At 38.0% G+C, this 12,702-nt stretch overlaps 2 protein-coding genes across 10 annotated transcripts in view; one reads left to right on the forward strand and one right to left on the reverse strand.

Moving 5' to 3' along the window:
- On the reverse strand, positions 1-6,785 carry CEP19 (centrosomal protein 19). 9 transcript variants are annotated; one of them, XM_070466183.1, is made up of 4 exons: positions 6,385-6,785; positions 5,728-5,982; positions 3,013-3,212; positions 1-2,409 (listed from the first exon to the last, which is right to left on the reverse strand). In XM_070466183.1, exons 3-4 carry the CDS (start codon positions 3,140-3,142, stop codon positions 2,048-2,050), a joined length of 492 nt encoding a protein of 163 aa, XP_070322284.1. In that variant the 5' UTR covers positions 3,143-3,212; positions 5,728-5,982; positions 6,385-6,785; the 3' UTR covers positions 1-2,047. The 9 variants fall into 9 exon arrangements, with proteins under 9 accessions (XP_070322284.1, XP_070322283.1, XP_020743563.1 ...); XM_070466182.1 differs by having other exon boundaries at positions 6,280-6,785; XM_020887904.2 differs by lacking the exon at positions 5,728-5,982 and having other exon boundaries at positions 3,013-3,209.
- Positions 6,112-12,702, forward strand: part of PIGX (phosphatidylinositol glycan anchor biosynthesis class X) — a 23,681-nt gene continuing 17,090 nt past the window's right edge. Inside the window, exons 1-4 of the mRNA XM_020887944.2 lie at positions 6,112-6,132; positions 6,364-6,633; positions 6,695-6,887; positions 9,442-9,505. Of these exons, the coding sequence (XP_020743603.2) occupies positions 6,112-6,132; positions 6,364-6,633; positions 6,695-6,887; positions 9,442-9,505 (548 nt within the window). The remainder of the gene's footprint in view (positions 6,133-6,363; positions 6,634-6,694; positions 6,888-9,441; positions 9,506-12,702) is intronic.

A 12,702-nucleotide genomic window follows, 5' to 3' on the forward strand; every position in this document is an offset into this window, starting at 1 on the left:
TGAGTGAAGGATGTAACATTTTTTATTTCATTAAAAAAAGGCTTATCTCACAGTGTATGAAGTCACTCAGTCTCACTCATCATAAAAGCAATGCAAATTAAAACAATGGAGATACCACTTTTAAATTATAAAATTGACAAAGATCAAGTTTGATAACTCTTTCGATGAGTGTGTAGGGAAAATAGGTACTCTTATGTACTGCTGATAAATTGCTACAACCTTACAAAAATATACTCACTGTGCATTGATAAAATACACTCCACCTCATCTCCTACCATTTTTTCTTTTGTTTACTCTATTTTAGCCACACTAGCCTCTTTACTCTTCCTCAAATATATCATGCACACTCCAGCCCTGGGGACCTATGTACGTCCCATTCTCCACTACCCCTGATACGCACATCAATCTTTCCTTACCTCCTTTAAGCCTTTGCTCAAATGTCACCTCTTCAGTGAAGCCTTCTCTGAAGTCCCTGTCAAAAACAGCGGCACCCATACCATCATTCTCTTTTCACTCTGTTTTTAACTCTAAGCAGTCATCACATGACATTATTCTGTGTATATTTATCGTCTCTCCCCTCCAAGTAGACTGTAGTTTATCAAAGGCTGCACCCTCAGACTCTTGAACAGTAGAGGCTTAGCATGTTGTAAGTGCTCATTAAGTACTGAATGAGTGAACGGAACTCTTTGGCAGACAATCTAGCAGTATCTATTAAAATTCCGGATGCACAAACCCAGCAATTCCCCTCCAGGTGTCATTTACAGTTCTGCAAGATGGGGAATGTAGAAGATTATTTACTACGGTACTGTTTGTAATAGTGAAAGGGGAAAACAACCCAAAGCCAACTTTTGAAGTAGATCATCTATATCTACACAGTGAAGTAATCGCAGTTAAGGTAGGATCTCCAGCTCTGAAAGTTCTTTTGCTGCCTTTGGCAAATAAACATTTGAGACATGGCCATTTTAAATCCTTGGTGATACCACTATAAGAATGATCTTTTTAATGAGACTTTTAATGTTAAAAAGAGTAGGGATAGACAGGTAGAAAGAGTAATTTTTATAACTTTATTTCATGAGTACTAATTTCCTTGCAGAAAACAGAGGACTTCTACCAATTAAATAATATTCTAATATGAAGAAAGATGTATCTGTACATATATAACCGTGTACAACAAAGATCTTCTCTTTGTAGATACAAACTCATGAATAGGCCTAAACTGGCAGTACTTATGTTCATTTATTATGGGTAGCTTTCCCATTTTATGAACAAGCTTCTTATTTATGAGAAGAGGTTCAGGTTTCAGGATGTCTTGAGCATATAATTCCTGACACTAGGGCAGGGAGAGGGGCCAGAATTCCCCTGCTGTCCATCAAATTATATCCATTTGCAGCCACAGAGCATTCTACAGGAGTTCTCATCTACTCCAGAGTTAAATACATATAAAGACAATATATACAGGATAATCCCCTAGTAATCATCATGTCCTCCAATATTATCACATTATAATTTGCTTACTGTTCCTCAAATAAAATGTTCTAATTCCTATGTCTCTCCAATCCCCCGCAACATCCCTCTTTTTTTCCTCCCAATTTCTCTAATCAGGAATCCTACCTAAGCTTCTATCCAAATACTACCATCTCAAGGGCCAGCAAAATACCATTTTGCCACTGAAGGACAAAGTCCTTCCTGACTATTCTACCCTATGGTAATCTAGGTTCTGATCCTCTCCAGCCTTTATCAAGTATTTGGAACTAATATTTTTTCTGCCTAACACCATTAAATTAGCTTTTCACAAGCTTTTGACTTATCTTCCAATTAGACTATAAGCTCCTTAAAGGCAGATCCCTATATTTTGTTTTCCTACATTCCACATGCACCTACATAGTAGATGCTATACATATCCTGGTCTGGAAAAGTAACACTGTCAATCCAAATGTGACCTAATACGTACTGTGTTCTTTACGGATTTTTCTACAACCAAACTATGGTCTTGTATAAATATGCATTTTCTACTACTCAATAATTTTTTTTTCCCAGTTTTTGGTTATCAGAACTCTTCAGCTGACTCTGTGTCCCAGCCACAGGACTGCAGCTGTTCATCCTGTGGAAACTCCACTTCAATATCATAGACAAAATTTGGATCATCCTTCTTCTTCTGATTTTTCTCAAAAAGTTCATCCATGATGCTCTTCCTTTTGGCAAGTTCCTTGTCATCTAGTTTGTTCAGGTCTTCCTCAGGATCAGTGGTTGTTTCCCGTTGAATCTGTTCCATTGTTTCTGCCAGGCTCTGCCCCCACAAGTTACCTCGTAAAAAGCTGAATAACTTCTCTAGCTGCTTCAGTGATACCTGTTCCAGGTAACCCTTGTGTCGTGGATTATTCTTTAATTGTTCAGCAGCTCTGCTGCAATCTAGGATCAAGAAACAGAACTATTATAACACACACAACACCACAAATTACTGAAAGCATTACCTATCATTATAGTCAAGTAGCTAAGTGGCTTTTGGGAATGAATTAAGTTACAGACCTATTTCTTTACATCCAGCTTTGAGTGTGATGGGGGAAGGATCAATATATTTTTTATTTCTGTAACTTAAAATCACTTTGAGGAGACGTTAAGTACTTCCAACTGAAGAAAATGTCTGAGAAGAAAAAGTAGTATTACAGCTTTAGATATTAGAATTGGTACTAAGGAAATATCAATACTACAAATTAAAAAACACATTTGGAGGAGGAGAAGGGAATTAATATTATTGAATAATGCTATCTCATTTAACTCACACAGCAGACCTGAAAGGGTGGGATTATCAATTTCCTTTAACAGATTAGGAAATTGATGCTCACCAAGATTAAGTAATTTAGCCAAATTTACACACCCACCCTAACAGCCATGACTTGAACCTTGGTCTGTCTAACTGAAGGCCATATCACTACATTACATGAGACTCAGATTGTTCTTATAAACTGACTCAGACAGTATTTATGATAAGAGGCAAGATAAAACATAAGATACCTGAATACTTGGAAAAGTTTCGGACTGGCATGATGCGCTGGCGACTTTTCCCCTTCATTTCATTCTCGTAGATTAAGATAATAGCCGGAGGCTGGAACCTAATTCCACATTTTTTGGCAGTGCACATCATTCTCACATACACCTCACGGTAAATCAGAGGAAATCTGATGACAATGTGTTAGTCACATAATGACTTCCTGCTAAAGGGGAAAAAAAGTTAAGTGTTGGGTAAATCACATCCCTCCCTGCTTTTCCTCCCCGGTAAATCTGGCTCTAGTCCAGTTCTGGAGATACATGGTCAGTTCAAGCTCAGTATTTCAAGAGCTATCTTGAAAGTTCAGTTTGGCCCTGGGTTATCCTCAATCTGTAGAATCCCTGGTTCATTGAGGGATGTAGGCTGGTTCAGACATGAGCCTAAAATGCAATTCAGTTTGGATCTCTTAGTGCACTGTACTTTTAACCAAAGACTGTAGGAACACCTAACTCAGCCCAAGAATCAACTTACAGGATCTTTTTTTTGTTTACTAATTAAACAAGTATGTACAAGCACCCTCAATGTCAAGGTACTAAGAGTTTTTTAAATCTTTTTAATACATTACGTCCTGAGAGGTTCCCCAGACCAGACCTCCCGCTCCTGTACTTCCCCAATCATTCTACTCATTGAGGTGTTTTTTGCTTGCTTGGTTTTTCATTGCACTGGGTCCTCATTGCAGTGTCCTCAGCTGCAGTGCACAGGTATGTAGGCGCTTAAGTTCCCTGACCAGGGAGCAACCTGCATTAGAAGGTAGATTCTTAACCACTGAACTGGCAGGGAAGTCCTTCATTGAGTTTCTTGCCTTTTTTTTCCTCATTGAGTTTCTGGTAACTATTTATTTAATCACCTATCTTTCCCCCTTCTATTCTGTATGCTCCTTGAGGACAGGAAACATGTCTAAAGTTCACCACACTATCCCCAACACAATATCTGGATTAGGTATTCCATTATTTGATTCAGTGTATTAAAAGAAGACACAGTCCCTGTACCTTCTCTAAGTGCTGACAGTCTGGAAATCTGATCAAGAAGGCAGACCTAATGCAGAATCAGCCTTCACATTTTCAAGGCAATAAAGCTTATATGGCTTTTATTTTAACTTATTTGTCTCACTACATGATGTTTTTTCACTTACAAGAAAAAGTTATTTTAAAGGTTAATATTTTTCATTCCCTCTTCCCTGCTCTCAATGCAGGGAATGCTTTAGATGTGACTATGGTATTCTCAGGAAGATTTGCAAATGTCAAAGAACCTAGAGGTAAAGTAGCGAAGGGATGATACCTTCATAAATTCAGTTCTGCCAGAGAATCACAGTAGAAACAGGGTTACTTAACAGATGTTTATTGTAGGGTTGGGAGGGGGAGGAAGAAACATATAAAATAATAAGCATCCCTGAGTCCTTCCAGTCTTTTTTCTAGGCATAGTTTTAGTATGTTTTTGTATTGATACATACTATTTCCTGCCTTTTAAATTTTTAAGAAATTTATTTTGCTGAAGTATAGTGGATTTACAATGTTGTGTTAATTTCTACTATATAGCAAAGTGACTCAGTTATAAACATATATACACATATACATTCTTTTTTATATTCTTTTCCATTATGGTTTATCACAGGATATTGAATATAGTTCCTTGTGCTATACAGTAGGACCTTATTATCCATTCTATACATGACAGTTTGCATCTGCTAATCTCAAACTCCCAATCATCCCTCCCCCAAACCCCCTCCCTCTTTGCAACCACAAATTTGTTCTCTATGTCTATGAGTCTGTTTCTGTTTTGTAGATAAGTTCATTTGTGTCATACTTTAGATTTCACATACACTGTATTATATGGTGTTTGTCTTTCTCTTTCTTTCTTTCCTTTTTTTTGTCGTCTTTCTCTTTCTTATTTCACTTAGTATGGTAATCTCTAGGTCCATCCATGTTGCTTCAAATGGCATTATTTCATTCTTTTCTATGTCCTGTCTTTTAAATTTAATAACCCATGTAATTTTTCTTTAAATGCAAACTTAATGTCTTTCTAAAATGCAAACTTATATTATGACTGCAAATGTTTTGTTCTATGGATATACCATAATCTATATTATTCAGCTCTTACTGTTGGACTGAGAATTTTTACTCTTAGGAAATGGATCATATATAAAGAACAGCTTTGTCAAATTATTGAGTTCTGTCTCTGATTTGATGCAGTGATCCCATCCCATCCCTTCCCTTCTTTCTTCTTTTCCTTCTCCTCCTCCTTCTCCATCTCTTTCCTTCCCTTCATTTTTTAAAAAACAAATACTTCTCCCAGTTTGCCTCAGTAAAATTTGTTAGTAAACTTTCTAGAAGATCCTAGTGAGCACAATATAGATTCCACACACTCACGTGACTGTATTAATAATGCATGCAAGTGATGCTCAATAATGAAGTTTTATGACTACACTCTTTTCTTTCTTTTTAAAATTAAACTTTTATTTTTACTAAAGTATTGTTTCTGTTCTGTTTAAAATGTAACATAATTTTATGAGGCTCATAACAAAGAACTGCCGTCCTGTCCTCGTCCCCTTTCCATAGGTAATCAATTTCAATTCTTTTAAATGTTTCTTCCAAAATCTATCTCTATATTTCTTAACAGCATGCTTATATTGCTATATTGAATTTTAGGTAGTATTCAGGTGGCACTAGTTGTAAAGAACCTGCCTGCCAATGCCGAAGACACAGGAGACACGGGTTCGATCCCTGGGTCGGGAAGATCCCCTGGAGAAGGAAATGGCAACCCACTCCAGTATTCTTGCTTGGAGAGTCCCATGGACAGAGGAACCTGACGGGCTACAGTCCATTGGATCGCAGAGTCGGACACGACTGACGCCATTGAGTTCTGCCATCTCTCGTCTTTAAGACATCCATCCTAGGGCCCTCCGTTCTGCTCCAATCTGCACCTGATACTCTCCAGGTCTGCTTACATATTCAATTCATGAAGACAGACGACACATTTACCACGTTTTTCTCCTAGACATTAATACTTTCCTCCCCAGGGATCAGTGACTGGTATATCTTGCCAAAGATGGCCCACAGCATCTAAGAATGTACGGATTTTGCCGTCAGGTAGACGATCCTCTCCCTATCCATGCCCCCCACTAGTGTAAGGCTGACTTTCTTACCCATAGAGAAGTACAGAAAATGCATCTTCTGCAGGTCAATGTCTAAAACCTGTCCACCAACCGTAGTGCACCTAGGAGCACTTAATTTCACCTTAAGGCCAGGCAAAGCCTGGCGCTGTAGAAAAAGACGACAGCCAGCTTCGCAGACGTAACTGTAGGGTGAATTCTCTGGCAGGAAGATCGCATCGGCAAATACCTGGAAGTGGAGGAGAATGCCAGGAGCTCGGCTAGGCGGTTCCCAGGACAGCGTGCGGGGTTCGGTGTCAAACTCGGGGTCCACGGAGCTGTCCCCAGAGCAACTGCTCTAGTGCACGTCACTGCGCTTGCGCCATTCCTCGCTCCGCCCCCGACCGTGAGGGCGAGGGGCGGGGCGACTAAGGTGCTGGTGACGGCCTACCGCTCCCCCGGAACGTTTAGGGGCGGGGAGCCGGGAAACTACAGGACCGTAGGCGTGCGCGCAGCGAATCTTCCTTCCGGGTCCCAAACTCCGTGACAGTGCGCTCTAGGAGCAGTGTGAACCTTGTGCACGTTCCTCCGATAGCATTTTATCCCCGCGTGCTCTTCCGGGGCGCGCGTTCTCCGGCGTCCTGGCTACCCCAGCGGTGGCCGTCAGGGCAGTGGCCTGGCTGCTTCTCTGGGAGGCGGCTGGGTTCACCTGCTCGCCAGCCACAACATTCAACAACACCCGCGTCGTCGCCGGTAAGGGGCGGAGCTGGGCCTTGGGAGTGGGGCGGGGTTAAGGTCTGAGACGGTGGGGAGCACTCGAAGTTCCCGAGACCTCTCAGTTCCTCGCTTTGCAAACGTGCTTCTCGCGACCCTAGAACTGTGGGGTGAGTAGAAGGAGTTTAAAAACAAAGGCTGCAAGTTCCTGCACCTCCCACCGCCTCCGTCTTCATTCTTTGTGACCAGTCCTGGTTCTCTGGAGAGGCAGGCTTTGTCTTTCTGAGGAGGGACTGGCAGCACTATTACTAAAACGTTGTCAAGTACAGCCGTGAAACATTTTGGGGTGCTCTTGGGATGCGAAGCTTCTCACCACTGCGGGACCAACAAAGCCTAAGTGCCCCAATCTAGAATACCTACACTCGGGGAGCGTGGAAAGGGGAGGACGACTAATTTTGTTTTACAAATATGTTTGATAGTAAACTGGATTGGGTTAGGGTTTCTTTATGACTCCGGGCTGGGTGAGTGAGTCGCTTCACTTCTTTGTGCTCAAGTTCGTGGGCAGAAGTGCTGTGCTAGGTGCTGTGAATCCAGCCATCGTGGAGCTTGCAATGTAGTAGGGGAAACGGGTAAGTGCAGTAGTAGTTAAAATAAAGTGATAACGTTTGGTAGGGAAGGAAAAGTCAGTCCACACACGCCAGGAAAACCAGTACGGAAACTGTCTTTAAAACCAGGATATTAGATTAGTACCTGTCAATCGGTGCAGTTCTGCTTTTGTGTGTTTATATATTAGGTTCTCAAATTTATTCGAAGAAGGAATTATTAGGCCAAAAATAATTTTGAAACAACTGGGCTTATTGATAACTAAAGACTTTACAGCAATTTGTAAAGGGGGTCAATTTCCAGAGCCAATTCAGGCCACAAAAACCAAGTAAAGTAAAATTTAAGAGTAAAAATCTTAAGTGAATTCAGATGCAACAAATTCATTTTGAAAATGATACCTTTGCCTTAAAAATCATAATCTAGTATTTGCTATACTGTTTGTAAATTAGCTTTTCTATCATCCCAAGATAAATGAAATTTACCATTCTCTATACTCCATAGAATTTAAGCCTGTTAATCTGACCTTTTTTCTAGTTTAATTTATAGGCAGGTATAAACCCTTCCCCCACCTCTGTTAAAATTAAATATTGAAGAAATGTCTGAATTTTTACAAGAGATATTCTGTAAGTTATTTGTTTGGGAAAGGACGATATATGCTTCTCCAAAGTAATTAAGGATTTTGTTAAATAGCAAGAAGAGCTGAAATACCTTAGGCTTTAAAAGTCAGGCAAATCTTACTTCTAATCAGTGACTTACCTAGTTGTATGACCTGGACAGTTACTATTTATGTCAGAGTTTACTCCTGTGTTGGAGAAGGAAATGGCAACCCACTCCAGTATTCTTGCCTGGAAAATCCAATGGACAGAGGAGCCTGGTAGGCTACAGTCCATTGGGTCACAGAGAGTCGGACACGACTGGGTGGCTTCACTTTGCTCCTGTGTACAAATGGCAGTAATTTTGCTGGCCTGTTTCTCTAGATCATGAAAGTTAAAATACATGTGAAAACCCCAAGTAGAGAATCTGTCATATAAGTATTTAATAAATGTTATCTTTCATAGTTTCCCCCTTCCTTCCCTCTCTGGTATATTTCAAATGTTTCCTTTCCACTTCATTTTTTGGGGGTCTTCTCAGGAATACATCTAATGGAATTCACAACATAACAATAGTGTATGATTTTTCTGCATGTTTGTTTTAATGTTCTCACACATTTCCAGCTTTTCAGAATGGAGTAAATTTCCATAGCAAGGTGCCTGGGCTGATTTGGTAATCATTAGTAGCTGAATTTTTAAATTTTATGAAATTGACACTGAGTAACAGTTTTAATGTCTAAATTCTGCATGGAGTCAGATTAGTGAAATTTCGGGTTATTCTAAGTTTATAAAGGAACCCTTTGAACCTTTGAAAAGCCTCCAGTTTTTGTTTTTTCTTTAAACCCTCTCAGCGTCTATACACTGCATAAATGTACCTTCTTCTTTTTTCTACTTGTGGATGATAGAATGTAGAAGTTGCCAGTTTGTATCTGATACTCAGTTTCAGTGAGCTAGGATTAAAATTGAGGTTTCCTGGCTCTTTTGCCATTCTGTTCTTTTTGATGTCCAGTGATCACCTGAATAAAGTAATATAAATAACAAACACTTAGAGTGGGTGCTCTGTGGTTGACCCTGTTCCCAGTGCTTCCACATATATTAAATTCTCATGACAACTAGCAGAGAAACTATCTTCTTCAATGTCACACAGCTATTAAGTGACAGACTGTTGTTTGAAATTAGCCAATCTAACACCAAAGTCAAGGCTTTTAACCCCTATGCTACACTAGAAATAGATTTATATGTAGCCCAAATTGCTTAAGTTTTAAGGGTGTTTGTTTTGTTTTAGGTTGGTTAGATTTTCCAATCAATTAAAGTCTATTCAAATAATTATTTTCTAATTATTTAAATATTCTTTCAATTGAATGCTTATTTTATTTAAAAAAATCTTTTCATTCTTATAGGTATAAGGGCCACTTGTTCTGAAATTATTTTGAGACAAGAAGTTTTGAAAGATGGTTTCCACAGGTAAGTTGCCCATTGACTTATATGAAAATACAATTTCATGTAATTTAAAACCAAAAATTGATAGCTGAAAGGATAAACTGAAAAAAAATCATTTGCATTCTTAAAGTTATAACTGACAGATAAGCAGTTCATAGTTTGAAACAATGATTAAAATAACAGTGGAGAAGAGGAGAAAACAAACATTTATTATTTACTGTACATATCTATTATTTATTTATATAGACAGAAGCTATGTATACATATTCCATTTAATCTTCACAATGGTTGTAAGGTAGATGATACCTTTCTTGTATTTCAGATGAGGGAACTAGGGCTCAGGGACTTTAAGTAGAGTTTAGAGTGGTAGAGCTCTGATAGAAATTTAGGATTATCATACTCCAAAGCCATAGTCTCATGTACTAAGATACCACCCTAAATCACTATTTCTGATTTACAAAACTTGGTTCCAAAGACCAAACTATTTCCAAAATAGAAACTATTCTCAAAAATGAATATTGCCAATATTGAAGATATTTAAAAGACTGGTAAAAAGTTGTGGAAGCTGTTCCATAAGAGATTCCCAAACTTTAAGGCCTCTCAGAGTGGTTACTTTGAAATTATTCTCAGATATTTGATTTATGAATTCTGATACATTTATTTTTTAAATCCCTTCATTCACCTTAAACTAAAACACCTCACTCTCACTCTTCAACTTTAGGCTACATGTGAATGGCTAGGAGGTGTAGTAGAAAGAACTTGGTTTTTCTGTTTGTTTGCTTGTTTTTAATTCAAATAAATTTGGTCTAACAATGTAGCTGTATTATTTAGTATATGTGTACCCTTAGTCAAGTTACTTAAATCTTTGTTACCTTACTGATGAAATTAGATAATGAAATTATTTCCTTATTAGGGTTGTGAGGTTTAGATCAGAGAATATGTGGCAAGTTCCTTAATGTAGTGCTTGTCACATAGCATATACTCAGGAAATGTTAGCTTTTATTATTAGTAATTGAGATAGGTGATCAATTTGGGCAATATCGTTTCAAAGAAGAGATGTAACTATAAAGTATAAAACTGTTTTTGGGAGAGAATTCACTTCTGAAAGGAAGTTTTTGATAGAGTTCCAGATACATTTTAAGCAGTATCGGGGTGATTATGCCAAGTATATATAAATTCTTTCTTTAACATAATTGGGATGTATCTTCAAGAGGAATGAGAGATAACTGATTCCAGAAAGGAAGAAAGAAGTGCCTGAAGAGACTTTCAGGACAACAAAAGTAGCTGTCCATTTCTAAGTACTGAGGTACTTAGTACTAAGTACTTTAAAAAGCAGTAATTAAAAAGTAATTTAAATTTTCTAAGTACTTTAAAAAGCAGTATTAAAAGCAACAACGAAGAGTGACAGAACCCATGAGAAAAGCTTCAGAAACTAGAAATCTCAGTTATTTGAGACCTTCAGAAAATGCCAACAATCATGTTTTTTTTTAAAAAGGCTCTTTTTGGTTTTGTTTTTAGTTTTTAGCAGGTATTGTATTGCTGTGAGGGTGGATGAGGAAATATTAACATATTATAGAAGGTAGAATTTATGGTCCCTCTTATTTCTGTCTTCTTAGTCAAGAAGACTTATTCCCACTTTGGAAAGTTCAAGCAGTTATTAGTAACAAATTGTATAAAAAGGCCTTTGTAACTGTAAATTAATTTAGAGTCTCCCCTCTCTGATGAATTATATCTCTTTGAAGTAGGAGAACTTGCTTAAACTATTGCTGAACTTGTTTATAATCTTTGGTTAATCTGGAAGTTAGTTAGTTGTTCTGGATTCTGGGCAGAGTTCTAGGCCAGATTACTAAAACTGTGGTTTGTGAGCACAGGATAGAAACTGTTGGTCTCTGGGAACTGTATTCTGGCCTGGAGAATGCCATGTACTTATAGTCCATGGGGTCGCAAAGAGTCGGACATGACTGAGCAACTTTCATTTTCTATTTCTATTATAGAGTTACTGGATAAGTGGATCAGAGGATACTATAGTTGTAGTATATTTGATTTTCTACAAGTCTTTTGGTGAAATTTATGTGTTCTATTTGTGAGCAAAATTAAGAATGTGAACTGGAAGGTAATACAGGTGAATAACTTTATAAAGATTAACTAATACATCCAACATGTTTTGGTTGGTTGATTGGTTTAATGTCATCTTGGAAGGAGGTCCTGAAGATCTCTTGTCTTTTAAAATATATTGTTTCTCTGATGATAAGATGTTGCATGTTCACTGTTGTTCAGTCGGTAAGTCGTGTCCAGCTCTTTACTACCCCATGGACTGCAGCATGCCAGGCTTCCCTGTCCTTAACTATCTCCTGAGTTTGCTCAAACTCATATGTCCATTGAGTTGGTGATGCCATCCAACTTTCTCATTCTCAGCCGCCCCCCTCTCCTTCTGCCCCCAATCTTTCCCAGTAAAATATTAAAACAGCCCTTTCCTTTCAAAGGGGGAGAAAAGGAAAAAATTTAACTGTTTTAGTAACTATACATTTGCATACTTTTAAGCAGCTCTTTAAGTATTACAGAAGAGTAATAAACATGGTTGGATGACATCACTAATTCAATGGACATGAGTTTGAGCAAACTCCGGAAGATAGTGAGCAACAGGGAAACCTGGAGCGCTATAGTTCATGGGGTTGCAAAGAGTAGGACACGACTTAGCAACTGAACAACATGGAAATTACAATGTATTACCCTATTTACAGCACAGCTGAAGATGGACTTTAAAATAAGTTTGAATGTTCGTAATTGTTGGTGTATTGACTATTATGTCCAGTGAGGGCAAAAGCTCCTTCTCTGCCACTAAACAACAAAACATATGTAATGGCTAGCAGTGACTAAACAGAATCACAGCCACCTGATTTGTTTCAGTTTTGTTGATAAGCTCATATGTCTGAGGGGACACGATTCATTAAATGCTCTTATCATTTTTCATATTCCTAAAACAAGATGGGTTTACATTTAATTTTTCATTTAAAAAATAATAGATCTGGCTATAGTTTATATGCTATTGATGTTCATTTTTTCTCCTTGAAGATACAGGACTATTTTCTTTGGAATAATTTGTTAAAATGTGGAACATACACTTTAAATATAGATACTAGGAAAAATTACTGTTAGCCTGAATATTGTGGCTAAGTATAAGTATCTTTAGAGAGTGTTCCAGATCTTTTTCATAGAACTGT

This window comes from Odocoileus virginianus, chromosome 4, assembly GCF_023699985.2.
Source record: "Odocoileus virginianus isolate 20LAN1187 ecotype Illinois chromosome 4, Ovbor_1.2, whole genome shotgun sequence".
NCBI classification, from domain to species: Eukaryota; Metazoa; Chordata; class Mammalia; order Artiodactyla; family Cervidae; genus Odocoileus; species Odocoileus virginianus.

What these genes read in the sequence shown, in the direction of transcription:
- CEP19 (XM_020887904.2), bottom strand. Translation starts at nt 3,142, where the DNA reads ATGATGTGCACTGCCAAAAAATGTGGAATTAGGTTCCAGCCTCCGGCT. An exon ending in AAACTTTTCCAAGTATTCAG is followed by an intron (nt 2,410 to 3,012) that starts GTATCTTATGTT and finishes TCTTGATCCTAG; the next exon opens with ATTGCAGCAGAGCTGCTGAA.